At 42.3% G+C, this 19293-nt stretch overlaps 1 protein-coding gene across 3 annotated transcripts in view; it reads right to left on the bottom strand.

The window, feature by feature from the left end:
* The window catches only part of tmeff2a (transmembrane protein with EGF-like and two follistatin-like domains 2a), a 126007-nt gene that overhangs the window by 22448 nt on the left and 84266 nt on the right, over positions 1-19293 (bottom strand). For all 3 annotated transcript variants that reach the window (XM_081604701.1, XM_081604700.1, XM_081604702.1), the window contains one exon: positions 729-825. In XM_081604701.1, the coding sequence (XP_081460827.1) occupies positions 729-825 (97 nt within the window). The remainder of the gene's footprint in view (positions 1-728; positions 826-19293) is intronic.

Here is a 19293-nt window from a genome sequence, read left to right as displayed (position 1 = left end):
ACGTGCGCAAAACCGTCAACTCCGTCCTGATTGAGTGATTGGATAAATTTCCCCGCCGGGAATTCGGGAAAGTGCCATTAAATCAATTTCTGGGTTTTAGAGGCGTATTACAGAGCATTTGCAGAAGTGGGTGGCATCGGGAGGCGCGCGGCTGTTTAGCATTAGCAACGCGGCTCAAAATGCATCACGGAGCCATTCCTTGGCATTATGGTTATCGCACACTGGGGTACATTATCTCTCCATTACATCAGGCCGTTTGATGGAGTCATACTCTCAGGGCGCTCCTAATTTCCAGCTGGGATTTCTTTGCTGATTCCAGGAGTTTCCTGCACAACAACCAGGCTGGAGGACCTGCAGGAAACGGTTAAACCTTCAACAAATGTTATTTCATCACTGAACTAGTTTCTCCCCGTGCGACTCAAAGACATTTTTTTTTTTTTTTTTGCTCTGACATTGCCAAGTCCTGTAAGGAGAGTAATTGGATTTCCAGCATAAGCGAAAATCTCCTTTCTCTCCCGGCCCTGCTCTGGTAATTGAGGTTAAATGAAATGGTCAGCCATGCAATAAAAACCCTCGGCGGGTGTTCAGCTCTGCGCAGGAGACGGAGGAGCGACGCTTCCAGTTCTTTCAGGCGGACGGCTATATTTGGACTGATTTGATTGAGCGTGTTTTTGAAAAGAGTCGGAAGCCGGGTCGGGCGGTTTGGAGGAGGGAGAGTTCGGACTGACCAAACGTCCTCGGCGTCCACGTCGCACTCCGCTCCGAACTGGCAGATGTCGCAGGTGGACGTCTCCTTCTGGCCGGTCTCGGCTGAACCTTCGCCTCCTGAAACACAAAACAAGAGCATGTGTGACGGCTTCCACCAGACGGGCCGCTGCGAGAAACGTCCGCCATGTTGTGAGTGGCAAGGTCGCTTGGCTAAACCAGACCCGGCTCCCAGGAAACTTGGCAGTGAAAGGACATTTAATGCAGGGTGTACAAACTTTTTCCACGTGGGCCAAAATTCTCCAGATGTTTATTGTAGATCAGAAACATGACTGGGATTTTTATCACGCCGTGTTAAAAACCGTCGTAAATGGATGGAAAAAAAGGAGCAAATTTCTGTCAAAAACTCAGAAACTTTGTGATTCATCTCAGAAATGTTCTAGTAAAATTTTCAAAAGAAAATAAAATAAATGTAGGGACCTGGATAAAGGCTAGGGGGGGGGGCGGTGAGGGACCTGGACCTTTTATGGGGCGCTGGCCCATAAAAGATTGAGAAACTGATATAAAACTTTTAGAAAAAATTTCTGATATTAATCTAAAAACTTGTAACCCTGATTACAAACAAAAGTCTCCATCTGCATCTATGGGATACATTTTTATTCTATTTATCAAATAAAATTAAATAATCAACTTCCAGGTCAAGTTAGAACATTTATTTTCAACAAATCTTTTAATGAGTCTGGGAACACCTTTTGGGGATGAAAGCATCAAACTTCATGTTTTAATGAACATTTAAAACTGCAACAGGAAAACATTTTAAATATACAAAATACACAAAAGAAACCAAATTAAATTAGGCGTGCACCGACTTACTGGTCCCAAAATCTGAATTGGCAGATCGGACTTTTTACAGATCGGTAATCGGCGATCGGCCAGAAAACTGCAATCAGTGCATCCTTAAATAAAACGAATCATAAAGTCTGTAAACAAAACTGACCTTAAAAAACAGGACCGGATTTGACCGAGAAAACAGCAAAACGATGAATCATGAAAATGGAAGTTATTGACTTTGTCTTAATTGATCATGAGATTAACTAACTGATTTATTGTGACAGGCCAACCTGCCAGCAGAACTGAAATGTTCCCATTTAGACTCTTCAGTTTCTACCAACAACGACTCCCACCTTTCGGTGGTTTGTTGCATTTACATCCAGTCACATCCCACCTGAAGCATCTCCTTCATCTCCTCCTCACCTGACTCTCATCCATCTCTCTCAAATCCCAGCTGATCTTCCCCGAGTCCCTCTTTTATTTCACCGCGCTGCGAGTGCGGCGGCGGCCGTCGGGCTTATTGCGGCTTAGGGGCCCCGGCGGCGCGCGTCGCGCCTCCTGAGTGGCCGACGGGGAGAAGAAAAGGAGGAATAAAAGCAATCTGGCCAATCTCAAATTGCATTCTCCCTCCGCAGCGGAGTCCTCTCCTCTTCTCTATTAAACAAGCTCTATTTTTAACTCGCTGGGACCCAGGAGAGCAACGTGGAAGGACGAGAGGAAGGGGTGGAAGTTGGCATCATTTCCTCGTGTCATATCTGTCTAACTGTCTAACCAGCGCCACCGCGCAGCGCTCCCCTGTGGCGCGTCTTTCGTTCTCCCCCCTGAAACTGTTATTTTTTGTGATCCCCTGTGACGCGCTGGACTGAAAGAGCGCCGTTAGCGCGGCGTAACCTTGTTTTCTGCTCACAGGGTTGAGTTCAGCCTGATTTTAGAGTCAAAGTCAGGAGAGTTCACTTTCTGCTACGAGAGAGACGAGCGGCTCTGCTGCCGTCGAGTCGCAGACCGATCAGCTGATTTCTGTTTTCCTGTCTGCCGTGACGCCGAGGCAGAGCGTCCTCTGAGAGCCGGACGCCTGCAGTCACGAATAAAGATTCACGTTCAGTATTCACAGCTTCACCTTTCGGGTCACAGAACCGCCAAGATGACCGGGTGTGAAGCCGAGGCCGACCAGCGGAGCATGAAAGCCAAATCCTCCGAGTTCGCAGAAAAAAGATGAATGTTTTCTGAAAACACTGATTTCTAAGCTTTTGGGTTAATTTTGCCCTTTTCAGTCAGAGTTACTTCAAGAAATCATCCAACTACAACCCGTCTGACAGGAAGTAGATTTAACCTTCCCAGGAGCGACTAATTAAATAAATTACTGATTACAGCTCACCCAAAATATGTCACCATGTTGGGACAGTTTGATATGAGACAGATAATCCCTGAATCTGATCAATAATAGCCAGGAGGCGGGGCTTAACGCTGTCAATCATCCTCATGTACTTGCTGCTAAATGTGCTGATGGCAGAGAAACAAACTACCGTTACAGAAAGTATGTTTACCCCGTATCATCAGTGGCTATGCTAACTAGTCTTAGCATTCATGACCAGCTATGCTAGCTGTAGCATAGCAGAGAGCTACACGGAGGGTGATTGACAGCGTTAAGACCCGCCTCCTGGCTCTCACTGGTTTATTCTAGTTTGCACTGGGAGAAGGAGCAAGATTTTTTTTCCATAGATTTTCCTCACAACATGGTGACAGTTTCAATAAATACGTTTAAAAACAAAGTATATATTTTAAAGTTACATACTGCAGCTTTAAGGTCAGGGTTCAGCAAAAACTGATACTGAGCATAACTGCAAGGCCAAAAATCACATTTACCAAAAAGATTTTTAGGAAAATATTCTGTTGAGACAAAATGAAAGTTCCTGTAAGGTTTACTTTTTGCTTGTTTGGTATAAAACTAGCAGCATTTGGCAGCAGCGAGATAACGAGGCGGTTCTGTAATGACCCGTTTTAGTTTGCTGCTTGGGTTGTGACACAACCACAACAGAGATTCAAACAACGGCTGCAAGTCAACTGCTGACTGGCTCAGAAAAAAGGAAATTAAGGCTGTAGAGTGACCTTATAAACCCAGAACCAGCAGCTAGCACGGCTAACTAAAAGGTTAGCTACCCTAACCCGAGAGCACTGATCATAAACATCGGCTCCACTCAAAGCTAAACGCTACAGCAACATTTTGTTTAGCAGTTCAGCTAAAGTCAACGGTGATGAAACCCACAAAAGCACAACAATATATGAATTCTAGCATCTATTTAATTAACACTGTGAAAAAGTGAGGAGAGGAAACAGAACTGCTGTCTACTTCAAAATAAGAGCATGAATATAAGCATCTAACTGGCAAATTGACAATTGATGGTCAAAACGTCAACTTGGATCATGTTGAACTTTATTCAAATGAAAGTTTGCAAAACCGCCAAATAGAACTTTATCCGGAAAAATGTATTCAGTGGAAGCTAACTGTGCTAAAAGTTTTCAAAGTTAGCAGGAAAGCTAAACGCTAAACCAAAAATTAGCTCTGCTATTAGCACATTAGTGGATTAGCATTGTGCCCATCCCTGCATGGCGCAGATCAAAATGCTGTGATATGACCTGAAACAACAGAAAAACATTTAAAAGTTTCCCGTTGTGGTTTGGTCGCTTGTTTTTCTTAAACGATAACCTGAAAAAGTAATTCTGTATCAACTCAGGTTGTATTTAACTGATATTGTTTGAGAGAGAGACGGAGAGGGGAGAGAGAGGATGCTGTAGAGGCCAGGACCAAGAATCTGCAGCCAATGAGGCAAATCCTGAAAAACCAGATGGGAAAAAGAAAATCCAGGCCATCAAGACTCTCTTGGCGTAATATTCAGGCCAAAAAAAATATTCAACCACTTAAATTAAGAGAAGAAAGCTTTGGAGATTACTGGAGAGACAATCTGCTGCACAAGTCTGGAGCTCAGAGAGAAAATGGAGAAGTTGTGCAAAGTCAAGGCTGAAACAAAAACAGATCAAAACTCCTGTAATTTTACAGGCTGCAGAAAGAGCCTCAGCGGCCTATAAACCACCTGAAAGCAGCTTTTCATTTCTATTTACCAGCATGTCGTACCAAACCTTACATAAGCCGTGGTCTATGATCTATGCTGATCTTTCACCGTTTCAAGAGTCTCCCACGACATTCCAGGCCCAAGCAGGTGGCAGCTGCCGTGGGAACGTGGGTGGAAGTGGCGGGTCGAACGGCGGTTCTGCTGACAGTTTCTAGGTTCCCCTGAACCTGACTGGCTCTGCTGAACTATCAGCAGTTTGTTATTCCCCGATATCTTTAGGTTCTGGCTCCACCAGTGACTGTCTGAATTAACCAAGACAACCTTAGGTAGCAACCTGCAGGTGATTCAGCTACGCTAACCTAAAAGGTTAGCTACGCTAAACCTAAAGGGCTAATCAGAAACATTAGCTCTGCTAAAACTGAAGCGCTAATCAGAAACATTAGCTCTGCTAAAACTGAAGCACTAATCAGAAACATTAGCTCTGCTAAACCTAAAGTGCTAATCAGAAACATTAGCTCTGCTAAACCTAAAGTGCTAATCAGAAACATTAGCTCTGCTAAACATAAAGCGCTAATCAGAAACATTAGCTCTGCTAAACATAAAGCGCTAATCAGAAACATTAGCTCTGCTAAACCTAAAGCGCTAATCAGAAACCTTAGCTCTGCTAAACCTAAAGCGCTAATCAGAAAACTTAGCTCTGCTAAACCTAAAGCGCTAATCAGAAACCTTAGCTCTGCTAAACCTAAAGCGCTAATCAGATACATTAGCTCTGCTAAAACTGAAGCGTTAATCAGAAACATTAGCTCTGCTAAACCTAAAGTGCTAATCAGATACATTAGCTCTGCTAAAACTGAAGCGTTAATCAGAAACATTAGCTCTGCTAAACCTAAAGTGCTAATCAGATACATTAGCTCTGCTAAACCTAAAGCGCTAATCATAAACATTAGCACCAGTATTTAGCAAAAACCAATGCTGCCACCAACACTGTATTTAGCCGCAGCCAGTGCTAAAATGATTTACACATATTATTTTCGTCTCTGTTCACCTAATCATCGCCTTAGTGTCGGATTTATTGACATCACAAAAAAGCAGCAGCTAAAAGCAGCAGCAGCTAGTTTATAAGTAGCTGCAGGTTAAAGTCCGACTTAAAGCTTTTCTCTGGTTAATGCTGCACTGACCGAAAGGTCATTAATCTAAACCAGAGCAAAATAACTCAATCACTGAACAGTTATGGACAATAACGGCTTGAAAGTTTAACATTTAGGTTTACAAATCAATTATTTTACAAAGAGAAAATCCTGCTGAAAGACACCTGCTTTTCTATTTAGACTATTTGGTTGTCATCAGAAAGCCGCCGTCGTTTTGCGTCCACGACTATTTTACTACAAAAAATATCAATAAATTATTTAAAACAAATAAAAATCACACATATATTCCGGTTTATGCCTTAACTTGATAATTTAACATTTTCCAGAGTTCTAGAAAATGAATTTCCAGACAAATGTAATGGAATAAAGAAAAACGTATTAAGTTGCTTGTTTCTAAGCTCTAACTTTATGTCGTCCTGTTGCTCCTTATGTTCATTTTATTTATTCCAGCCTGCAAAGAAAAGCACTTCATTTGCTGAGGACAAGTAATTAAGCTGGTTGAGTTTAAGCTGAGATTGCTTAGAAAATGATCTCATTAGGCTTTATTGTTAAGAATTAGAGCAGTTTATTGCACCAAACCAATAGATTGAGCCATTAAAAGCTCTTTCTTTTGTTTATAAGCTGTAAACACGTTTAATCAAAGGCAGCAGGTCCAGGAATCGGGTCGGGACTTTAGAACTGAGGGAGTTTCCATGATAAAATATTGATATTACATTTAAAAAATAAAGTGTTTCCTGTTAAAATCGAACTGATTTAGTTTCTTTTTCTGCTTTTCACACGCCTCTCTGCCTTTTCTATTCTGCCATGATCCGCTCCGGATGAGGGCGAGTGTGTGAGCTCTCCCACGCCGCAAACAGGAGAAGAAGAGCGGAGGTACGGAGGACTGACCATGCCAAAACTGGAAAGTTCTTATTTTTTTGCAACTTTAATAACGTGACTGCAAAAACACAAAATCTGACCAAATAAATTTGGTCTAGTTTCTAGTTAGTTCACTTGAAATAAGACAAAACTAATAAGTCACATTTCAGAAATACGCAGAAATTAGTTTTAAGCCAATAATTATTTACTATTTAGGAGAAAGTTGTGCTTCCGCTGGCAGATAAATTTACTTATAACAAGACATTTTGACATGTTTTAACAGAGCTTTTTGAAAAGTTACTCATACAAAGTTAGTTTTGTCTTATTTTAAGTGAACCAACAAGATTGCAGTGGAAACTAAAATTAGATCCCACATATGCAAAGCAAAAACCAACAAAGTCTCAATTTCCTTTTCTTTCTAATCTATCCATTCGACACACACAAACACACACACACACACACACACACACACACGCACACACACACTCTCTCTCTCTCTCTCTCAGCTCTCCAGGCTGTGTTTGCACTGTTTGCTTCTCCTCCACCCTGACGCTCTCCCCCCGTTTCTGTGTCTGCTAATCCCGGGATCAGGAGACGCGGCCGGGTAATGACGGAAATGATCCGCCCCCCCTGCCGGCTGCTACATCACCCCGCATCGATCCGACGGCCGGGCCGGGCCCGAGCCCGAGCCGCCTCCTTGTTTTCTATCGTTTTGTTTTAAAGCGACGCGGCTAACGGACTGACTAACGAGACGAGAAGAGATTAGAGAGGAAGTGAGAGGAAGAGGGCAGGTGAGATGCGCTGAGAAACTGAGGTGGAACATCTTTAATCCTCCCAACTGGAGTTGGACGCTTGACCTGGGCGCACAGATTTCACTGGGCGACTGAATGTCCCGGAAGTTATTGCGACAAACGATAATATCGTCGTTTTGAGACCGTTGTTGACTGAAATCATAAAAACTGTGTCAAATACAAAGTTCTCTAGAGACGTCACGTCAGTGAACTTTGCAACCGACAGCCATCTTGGTAGGCGGTTGCTATGACAACAATAAACAGCCACAAGCTTAGAACTGTCTCCAATATATGAACAATACGAGAACATTGCAACCATTAGTGACAATCTGAGTCATCCACCCAACTCCAGGCAGCACTAAGATAAACATCAGTGACATTTACTGCCAAAATCAGCTTAGCTAACGAAGCTCAGACTAGTGGGAACCGTTGTGTGAATAACAAACATTTAACTGGACCTGGAAAACAATTTAAATATACAGAACACAAATAAAAATGAATTATGAATCTGTAAACAGCTTCGACCTTCAAAATGATTAATCATTTAAGCTCAGACTGGAAAACCGGGCAAAATTAAACGTTAGGATTTTTCTGAAGAGAAAAATAAAGTGTAAACTTTCCAATGTGTCAAAACGTCCGCAGCCCTTTTTTTTTTTGGTTTTAATTAAATTAAAAACGGCAGGATTAATCTCTTTACACGGCCAAAACGAACAAGAATGCGACTGGAAATGATCATTTTAACTTATCGTGCAATTAATTGGGTTATTATTATCATCTATTAAATGCTCGACTCTACTCAGTTCAGCTCTAAAGCAGCTTTAAAAGGGAGATTTTAAAAATAAAAAACCCCCAAACAAATAAAAAAAACAAACAACTGGGTTTGTAGCTTTGTAAATAATGTTTGAGTTATTTAAAAAATAAACTGAAACAGTTTTTAATACCTTGTGGAACCAGCAGGATTTTATAGCAGTAAAAATTGACCTCGCTGTTGATTTATTACATTGTTTTCATTCACATCTTAATTACACACTTTGGATTAATAGAAATGGGTAAAATTGAGAAAAATAAAAACAAAAAATGTGGGAAAAAAAATGTAATTTTGAAAATAAAGCGGAGTTTCTGAATCTGTTATGTAGCAGAGATGAGCAGTTAGCTTAGCAGTGACGTTCCTTAGAAACACGTTTGCAGAATCTCCGTGTTTTTCTGCGACCGCAAAGTCTCTAATTGACCTTGGCTAATACATTTCCTGCAGCCCTTTTCCCATTTTGGTTCCATCTATAAATGTATGCAGGTTGCAGTAGCAGAGCCGGAGGACAAGCAGTATGTCTACTGTGCTTGAATCATCCACTGTAAGCTTTATTCAGCCGGATCGCTGAGGTCAGAAACCGGAACAGGAGAGAACCAGGTATAAACATATGGTGCAACATTTAAAGGACATCTCCGTTAAATTAATACAGATACAATCTGAATGGCTTTGGCTTTATAGACTCCTATATTTAACTGAAGAAAGTCTGGAAATAATGTGAAAAAATGTTTCCGCTGCCGTTTCGAAAAACAAATTTAACCTGGTGCCAAAACTTCTCATCAAAAAAAGGTGAGTTTTCTAAACTCAGGTGTTTCCATCCATCCATCCATCCATCCATCCATCCATCCATCCATCCATCCATCCATCCATCCATCCATCCATCCATCCATCCATCCATCCATCCATCCATTTTCTTCCGCTTATCCGGGTCGGGTCTCGGGGGCAGCAGCTTCAGAAGGGAGGCCCAGACTTCCCTCCCCAGCCTCTTCCAGCTCCTCCAGGAACCCCAAGGTGTTCCCAGGCCATAGAGAGACATAATCCCTCCAGCGTGTCCTGGGTCTCCCCTCCTCCCGGTGGGACCTGAACTCCTCACCAGGGAGGCGTCCAGGAGGCATCCTGACCAGATGCCCGAGCCTCAACTGGCTCCTCTCGACGTGGAGGAGCAGCGGCTCTACTCTGAGTCCCTCCCGGATGACCGAGCTTCTCTCTCTAAGGGAGAGCCCAGCCACCCTGCGGAGGAGGAAACCCATTTCGGCCGCTTGTACCCGTGATCTCGTTCTTTCGGTCATGACCCAAAGCTCATGACCATAGATGAGGGTGGGAACGTAGATCGACCGGTAAATCAGGTGTTTCCATTTAGCAAATTTACTTCAGTAATTTAAAATTACACAACTTTATGGTGAATGGAAACGCAGCTAGCGACACACGGCTACCAGTTAGCGATTTAGCATTTAGCATCCACTAACAGCGGAGCTAATTTGTGTTTAGCTGGTTTTGAAAATGTTTAGCACACTCTGTCAAAAATTAACTTAGTTTTGTTTGACATTTGTTTTGAATTTTTTTTCATCGATTGTTAATAATTCTTCCAGCAGCTAGCCATTAATATTCATGCTCTTATTTTGAAATGATGCAGTAAAACCTACTGAAGTTTTCTGACTGAAGCTCTGCTGTGATCAAATTAGGCCAAATGAGCGACTATTAGCAAAACTCAACTGAAACGATGAGAGAAAAGCCTGAACCCCGTTAAGGGCGACTTGCTGCGTTGCTGTTCACACAAAGTGGGTTTGAAATATGGTCACCAGTCTGTCGCAGGGCAACACAGAGACACACAACCACACACACACTCACACCTAGGGGCAATTTGGAGAGACCAATTAACCTGACAGTCATGTTTCTGGACTGTGGGAGGAAACCGGAGTACCTGGAGAAAACCCATCATGCACAGGGAGAACATGGAGACTCCATGCAGAAAGACCGGGAATCGAACCCAGAACCTTCTTGCTGCAAGGCAACAGCTCTACCAACTGCGCCACTGTGCAGCCCGTCTAAATACAAACAGTAAATACAAAACAGACAAAACTACGAACACTATAAAAAGTATGGTTGAAGTGCATTAGCTTCCACCAAATACTGCTGTTTAGTTTTGCTGGCGGCTTTATTATTGCTGCTCGTCTCTCAATATTCACGTAGCGAATAAAAAGCCGCAGCGGACGCAGCCAGTCAGGGATCCGTTTTCTGATGCATGAGTTGAAAGTGAGGAAAATTAAAACGATGCTGAAAGTTTTCTTCAGACTCCAGAACCTTAACGCGAACCCAAACAACAATTTTCCTGAAGAAGGTGTTCATCAGAACCTGCCAGGACCGGAGGGGGGAGTGAGGCGGCCGTAATGAGTTCTCCGAATGAACAACCGGGTTTCACGGCTGAGATGGGAGATGCTGCTGCTGCCGCTGCTGCAGGGATGATTCACCTGTCACTGTTTTATGGATGCTGAAAAAGCTCCCATGACATCTTGGCGAGTGTTTACCTGCCGATATATAGGGAGGCGGAGGCTGTGCAGCCTTACAAAGCCATCCCAGCAGAACAGATTGTGGTGGAGCGCTGGCCTGGCCGTAATGACTTAAGAACAAGCAGCTCCGTCTCAATCCGTTCCAGATTTCTCCGTCCCTAGGCAACCTGGCGGCGGCGGCGGTGGAGGAGAATGGGGGACGGATTGCGGTGTCCAGATGTGCCAAGCTGATATAGATCCACTGAAACCGGCCCAAGGCTGCGCCAGCTGCCAAAAGCCGCCTCCGGCTGACCACACACGGCTGAGTCTGCCTCCTCTTTGCTAACAGTGGCCTATTATGCTTCCCTGAACAGCTTACGATGAATCTACAAAACATGTTCACCACATTTTTTACACGAAATCATTAAATCTTATCCGTTTCAGGGCGTCCTGTCACCTTGAATCCAAATAAGCTGCTGCTGGCCACGCCCTCAACTCGATGTTTACACTCACATGCCAAAATGGCTGCAAACAGTTGCGCAATTATACCACCCTACCTCTTTGAAAAGCATAATTAGAGCCTCCTGCGCAACCAACAGGAATGCAGCAAGTGGTTTCTGGAAGGTAAGTCAACAACAAATTCATCAACCTCAAAAACAGTAAAGATTATTACTAATCTTCTTCTTCGTCGTCTTATTATTATGAACAAAACACTTTTGACAGCACAAATGGCAGTAAAACCAGCTGACCAAACATGCTGGGAGTCCAGCTGTGGTTGCTAGTAATGCGACTTAATTAGGAGGATTTTGAAAAATACCAAAAAGTATCAATTTGTTACTACAAAATGTCAGGGTGTTGTTGTTTTTTTTTAAGCACTTAACGTTTTAAGAAGCATCAGAAACACAAATGGAAGAATAAAAACTATGTAAAATGTAAATTTAGTTCAACAGGTTCCCTGTAATTCAGAGAATTGACTTTAAAATACTTCTGTCAGTTTGTAAACAGCTGAACATCAAAAATCTGCTGCTGCAGCAAATCTGGAACAAACTTTCTGAAAACTGTAGAGCAGCAGAAACACCGAGTTAATTTAAATCAAGGCTAAAATCCCACCTGGTTACAGCTGATCTGTAGAGATCCAAGTGGAATATTTACATATTTGATGACGTCATTTGTCAAAATGTTTGTTTATTGATATTGTTGCCAGGTTGCTCTTGAAAAATAAATTTTAGATCTGAGCCGTTTTTTAAAAAAAAAAATCTGGTTATTATTGTTACCAGCTGGTGACAGTATGATGATTTTAAAGCACTTTGTTGCTGAAATGTTGCTCCACAAATAAACTGGCCCGTAACCTTCCTGCCCTTTAAAGCCATTATTCTCCCAGCGTAACAACTCGTACCGTACAGTGGGACACATCTGTGAAATCACAGAGTTTCAGACAAAACTCTCTCTCTCTCTCTCTCTTTTTCTCGCACACGGTGGAGCGATTTAGGGCGCGCCGCCGGCACCCGGATGATGAATGAAGCCCACACACACGGCTGGAAAACAGAGCAGGACCGCGCCGACCTTGGCTGCAAACACGGAGCGGCGCGGTGAGGGATGAGACGAGGCGCGGTGACGCCGAACCGCATGCGGTTCTGCAGCTTTCACTCGTTTGTTTGACTGTTCTGCTCGGTTCGCTACGTCGGCCCGTCCAGAGGCTCCGTTTCGGCACACAGGAAGTGGTGGACGGGCGGGCCGCTGAGGCCGATGATGAACGAGGGAGTCGCAGTCTCGGCGCCACCTCTGCGCCCTTCCTGAAGGTGCTCCGCTGTTGTTTAAATGCGCTACTTTTGGTCATGTGTGGCTAATAAATGACTGCGTGTAAATATAGTTCCAGGAGCAAAGTGAGTTATTCCTCCTGGCAGGTGTGATAAATCTAGCCGCCGCCGCCGCCGCCGTGTTCCAGTAAAAGGACATGTGATCCATGAAAGGCGATACAGGAAGTGAAGAACACGAGCCGCGGCGCTGATAATGGCCCAGAATCCGTCCCGCAGCGTCCGGCGCGCTGAACTCTGACTCATCCGAGATGTAATCTGTCCGCCGCGCGGCCGGCGAGCTCCATTACGACCCGGACGGACGGCGCTGACAATTAAACCACGACGGCCATCGATCAAGACGCCGCTGTCAACGCCGCCCCCCAGTGGCCGAACGGGGCCGGAGACGAGACGACAGCCAAACGATCCATAAACATAATGGACATCAATATCGAAAAGATGACAGATGAGGCTGCCAGCAGAGGCAGAGATTCAATTTCTATTCTTCTTTTTTCCTGCAGGAGGCCGGATCGCTTTTCACAAAGTCATCCATCAGCCGGCAGGCCGACGGCGAGAAGCCGAGCCGCAACATGCGAGCCGACGGCTGACGCAAACGACAAAATGAATCAGGCGGCGCGCAACGATAATGACTGAGATGTAAGTAATGATGGCATCCAGAGCGCAGCGGGCTCCCTGCGTGTGAGGGCGCCAGAACATCAGGGGCCACCGAAGGCTCCGACTGAACCCGCAGCGCCACGGCGACGGCTCTTAATCTGATGGCTTATAATCCAGGATGTAATCTGACCCCTGGTTGACCCGGCAACCTGCAGACCAACGGATCAGACCTTTATGTTCTGCTTAAGCTGCTGATCATTTTATATGATTTCGCTCAACATAACAAATATTTTATTAAAATAACAAAATATATACATAAAATCTTACAGAGGAAGAAATAAAATAAAATGCAATAATATTAAAAATAAGAAATCTGAAGGAAGTGAAACATGAGACTTAAAACTGTTAACAGTAAATAAATAGATAATAATCTAAGATTAAAAAATATCTCAAATAGGAAGTTATGCAATATAATAACAGAGAAATAAAAATATATTACAAAAATTATTTAAAATCATTATAAAATCTGAAGACAAAAAATTTCAAAAATAGAAAATTAAAATAGAATTACTACAAATATGAAAAACAAATGTAATGCTAAATTAGAAATGACTCAGAAAAATCTCAAGCTTAAAAAATGCAGTAATAAAATAAAATAACTACTATAAATAATAATAATAATGATAATAATACTTAGAGAAAATGTGAAAAGATCTTAAAAGCAACATAAAATTACAAATATATAACAATTATTTCATTATTGATAATAACAATTCCCTGTTTTGATCGTCATTGCAGCGTTAGCATTAGCGTTAGCATTAGCATGTGACCAGGTCCTGCTCTGCATGCAGCATCGGTCCTGATGCCGCCGCTGCACCAACTCTAAATTCTTCCCGGACGTCTCTGACTTGGCGGCGCCGTAACTCAGGCCGCGTCGTCAGCAGCCTGGATTTACGGCCCGTCGGCCTCCATGTTTTAGCGCGCTCCAGTCAGAAGTGACGGCCGTCAAGGAGGGACATGATTCAAACGCCGAAGCGTCCCGTCAGGATATTTACTGATCCACATCAGTGCGATGAAGGACAAAATTATCGTTTTATTCCATCAGATTTCCTAATTTTAACGTCAGAAAACAAATTAAATCAGCAAAAAATGTAAAGGTAACGTAATAAATACAGGAAGTGGACTGCAGCACAAGGCATTCTGGGTAAATACAAGGAACCATTAGCTAGACTATTCGTGGAAGTATTCCCACCACTGTGGATAACGAAACCAGACACATTCAAACTGGTTTTGGAACGGATGAAGCTAATATTGCACTTCTAGCCTCCAAAAATGTATTCATTCAGGGGAAGCTAACTGAGCTAAACATTTTCAAAGTGAACAAAAATGCTGAATCAACACAGTATTTAGTGTAAGCTAATGCTAAATGCTATATCAACATGGTATTTAGTGTAATAGTGTAAGCTAATGCTAAATGCTATATCAACATGGTATTTAGTGTAATAGTGTAAGCTAATGCTAAATGCTATATCAACATGGTATTTAGCGTAAGCTAATTCTAAATGCTATATCAACATGGTATTTAGTGTAAGCTAATGCTAAATGCTATACCAACATGGTATTTAGTGTAAGCTAATGCTAAATGCTATACTAACACGGTATTTAGTGTAAGCTAATGCTAAATGCTATATCAACATGGTATTTAGCGCAAGCTAATGCTAAATGCTATACCAACATGGTATTTAGTGTAAGCTAATGCTAAATGCTATATCAACATGGTATTTAGTGTAAGCTAATGCTAAAGCACTATACCAACATGGTATTTTGCGTAAGCTAAAAAAGCGTAAAATTCAACCTTGTGCCAATGACACATTTGTTTTATTAATGTCCAACTTTATTAAACTGAATGTTTATAAATTTTATTTGGTGGACGCTAAGTGAGCTAAATGTTAGCAAAAATGCTAAATAAAAAAAACTAGCTCTGCAATTAGCGAATTAGTGGGAAAATTGATAATTTCTCAGAAGTTTTTAATAACTTTATTAGGTTATTATTATTATTATTATTATTATTATTATTATTATTATTATTATGTCTCATATTTTTACTCAAATTACCAGAGCAACATTCCTTTCTGTTCAAAAGAAGCTTCAGTATTTTTCATACCATTTTATTTAACCGTTTTTCCTTATTTTCCAATAGATCACATCCAGTTATGCTGCGTATCACTGACCTCGGCCTGCTGCCCACAAAATCGGTCTAAAAATAGAAAAATACTAATAATCTCAGCCGGCGGTTAGAGATCCTTCCGTCTGTGCAGAGAACCTGTTTTTTCATATTTCCAGCACAGGCTCATTCAGCAGAGGGCAGTTTGGGGCGAGCCTCAATAAGTTCATCATCTTCATGCGGTTTCTTTAAAAACGGTGCGTTTGGCACCTACCGGCTGAGTGATCGGCCTTTCTGCAGGCGTCTCTCTGGCTCTGGGTTTCCACCCTGAAACGTGCAGAAGTTGCCCTGCAGCGATCAGACTGGACACATCCAGCAGAAACAAACCGTCTGATTTCACTAATGCATTACGGCACACCAGCACCATCCACCCAAAACATTCACTGCCGTAACGTTAGGATGTGAAATTTTAAACAACGCTAAATCATTAATGCTCCTCCTAGCTGCCTAATTCTAAGTCTAATTAATTTTATATAAATGTGGCGGCTAGCCGAGCTGCTGGAATATTTGTCCAGCGTTTTTCTCCAATTCCTCCTATTTGCCCTCATCCACACGGCGGCCGAAGATTTAGAATTTCCCATCCATATCTGACATCGGCATGCTTGTTGGAAATTCAATTAATTTCCCTCTCAACCGGTGGCGGCGGCGGCGGCGAGCCCTCGCTAACCTCGTCATATTTACTCTCAGAGCTCCGACACAATGCAGAGAAAGCAGCGATGAGCTGGCAGCCGGTTACAAACACCCTCTCGTTTTTCTCTGCCCATCTTTTTCTATTCACTCTGGTGGAAAATTGTGCTGCACTCTTTGTTTTTTCTGAGTGGTCCTTGTGCAGAGAAACACTCTCGTCTCCGTGTGGCTTGTTTAGGCCACCTGTGTGGAGCTGAAATGGACCGGAATAAAAGGAAACTGGTCATAAAATCAAGAATTAAAACACGGTTGGATCATTTAAATATTCATGCTGGATGCATTGTGGCTCAACTTGATATCTGAAATAGCATCTTTTACCAAAAATAACATTAAATCTGTTCGTTATCTTATTTTTACACTTTGTAAATTAGAGTTTCCAGCCCTGCATGACCCAGAAAAACAACTTAATGGCCAAAAGTTTAAGTTATGTGTCTGGACTGATTGTGTTGACTGACACAAAAACACGTTTTCAGAACCAAACTGGTCTCCAGAGCTTTGGACTATTTTACACTAAAAGTAGAATATTTATAACCTAATTTGTGATTTGTTAAATATTTGTTTGTACTCACATGGTCACTTATAGAACTTTCAGAAATCAAATAAATGTTTCATAAAACCCAAACTGGGTTTTACATATTCTGGGTTTCTTGCAGAATAATCTAGTCCAGATGATGAAGAGTTTTAAGCATTAAAGTTTTTAAACTGCTTGAAAAATGCTTCATATTATACAGCACGTCTATGTTATCGTTGGATTGCAGTAAACTGTAGAAATAACATGTCAAGGCATCTAATGTTCCATTTTTCTTGATCAAAATTCCTTAAAAGTCGCTGACCAGCCTAGGAATGCTAGCTGCTAGCTTATCCAATGACATCACTAGCCTAAATGTGCTAACGGACAGCAGAGGAAGTAGAAAATCCAGCTTAGCCATGCTGGTTGTTTCCCTATCTAGTGCTGTTGCTAGCCTGTCTGTGCTAATGGACAGAAGATACAAAAGAAAATTCAGCCTAGGCATGCTAGTCATTAGCCTATCTACTTCTATTGCTAGCCTAGCAGAGAAAGTAGTAAATCTCGCCAGCGTATGCTAGCCATTAGCAATCATATCAGTAGCTAGCTTCAGAGTCGATATAGCCTCCTGCTACAAGGAAGTAGCCACCGCTGGGTGCTCTATAGCCTTAATTTTGGCACTAATATTGCACCAAATAGCACTGTGTTTAACAAACACCTGCCTGAAACAAACCAACCAACGGCAAAACTAATCTCAGCCTCACGTCGTTCCATTGAACTCAGAGCAAACGGCTGGTAAACCAACACCAACGAGAGGGAAGCTAAGGCTAACGGCTGCTTCTGGAGTCCAGCGCTACGTTTGTCCAACAGTGTAATTATTCACAGTAAATTACTGTAGTTATTACTTGCAGCTCAAACAACCTTTGTCCTGCTAATGAATAGAAAATGATCACGACATTCGATAATATAAAAGTCATTCGTGTCCCTCTGTCCAGCTCGCCTGGCCGCCTCCGCTACAGCAGCGGCGACTGTTCCTCTGAACTCCGGGTGAAGCAAAGTTTCATTGCTTTTCAGAAACATTTGCCCCAAAGCATCATCTGAATGAAGTTAAAAAACAAGCAGTGAAATGCTTTTTGTTTTCGCTGCCTGTGTGTGTGTGTGTGTGTGTTTGCCTACAGGGAAGAACAAAGACACACACAGAGAGAAAAGACATTTAAATCTAAAACAGAGCTTGTAGTAATTATCCAGTTTCAGTAAATGCTTTGATGGGGATTATGACTGAGCCGTGCTGGTAAATTTACTGTGACATTCCCATTAATTCAAATGACGGCTCACTGAGACGCTCTAGAAGACGGTTAGGTGAAGCCGCATTAGTAAAGCACAGCAAATAGATCAAAACAAAGAGTTTTAGCATCAGGCGGGGAAATTAAAGGTGTAAATATAACACTTTGTACAGAGACAGGACAGACTGATCCTGTAGGTTATGCTGATATTTTGCATTTCTTTCAGATGGGGAGCATTTCTAACACCTCAACAGATTAACTTTACAACAACTCACCTCACAGTGTTGACTAGAGATGTTAGCTGTGACCTTTCTGTCCACCTCAGTTTGATATTAAAGTTGGTAAAAAACACTTTTCATCTGATTACAGAGACAACGACTTTACAACAAACCCTCCAACTACGAGAGCACGGGGCGACAGTGAACAGGAACAACTCCGCTTTAGCAAACCTGAAACTGAAACAAACTCGCTTAGAAACACACAGGTTTTGAAGCTGCAGCCATAAAGCCTTAAAATTATGACAATAAAATCACAGTATCACCAGAAGAAAGTCGAAAACTTAGAATAAAATGGTTGTTTACTGATAACCAGATCGTCTGCCTGATGGTAAAACTCACTAGATTCACTAGAAGATCATTTTTATTTTTCATGTAGGAGTTATGAAATTACAACTTAATTCGACTAATATCACAACTTTATTCTCACTACTTTTTTTTCCTCATTATTAATTTTTTCCTCGTATTGTTACAAATTTATTCCCATAATACTGAACTACAGACAGGCTAGCGTTAGCGCTGGAAAGGCTGCTAGCTTGCTGGACTTCCTACTTCCTCTGCTGTCCGTTGGCACAGATTTGCTAGCGTTAGCATTGGTCAGAATGAGCTTATGGGAGTCATTCCTTTCCACTGTCGCCACATGCTTGCTGAGGAGCCCGAATCTGCTCATGGATCAGGTCCGCTTCATAACATCTGGTGAACATGAATGTTGAATCCAGCTGGATTTACCTTCATCCAGGCGCTAAACGCCTGAATCAGCGGCTCTGAAAAACATTTCAAGCTTTTGTTCTGCAACTCGGCGCTTCAAGCGCTGTTGTCCCTGCGTCGGACACGTGTGGAGGAAATTATGAATAAAAGTGTCAAACTGAGGTTACCTGAGTGGGGAACTTTAATGTAACTTTTCAGAGGCCACTCAGGTAAGGATTGTGTGTATAATTAACCTGGCATTGCTCCAGACTACTATTAAATTATGAGCGCTTCAAGCAGATGGCCAATTCTGCTCGATTATAGCTATAAATATAACAAATTTCCTTTCATGCTGTTGTAAGCTGCTCTTAAGGAGCCTTTTGTGTGTGAATGGAGTCCAAATATGCCACCACTCCTCCCACCAAAATAAGTCCACTTTCATTTCTCCACTTAGAAGAAATGAGGCATTTAAAAGCTCTTCAGGCACTTTGCAAATAAATCTGCCTGCTTGTTTCACTGAGAAACAGGCTTT

This window comes from Poecilia reticulata, chromosome 2 (genome assembly GCF_904066995.2).
Source record: "Poecilia reticulata chromosome 2, P_reticulata-male-v2, whole genome shotgun sequence".
NCBI lineage: Eukaryota > Metazoa > Chordata > Actinopteri > Cyprinodontiformes > Poeciliidae > Poecilia > Poecilia reticulata.
The sequence above is the reverse complement of the archived record's forward strand: the minus strand, read 5'-3'. Positions and strand labels throughout refer to the sequence as shown.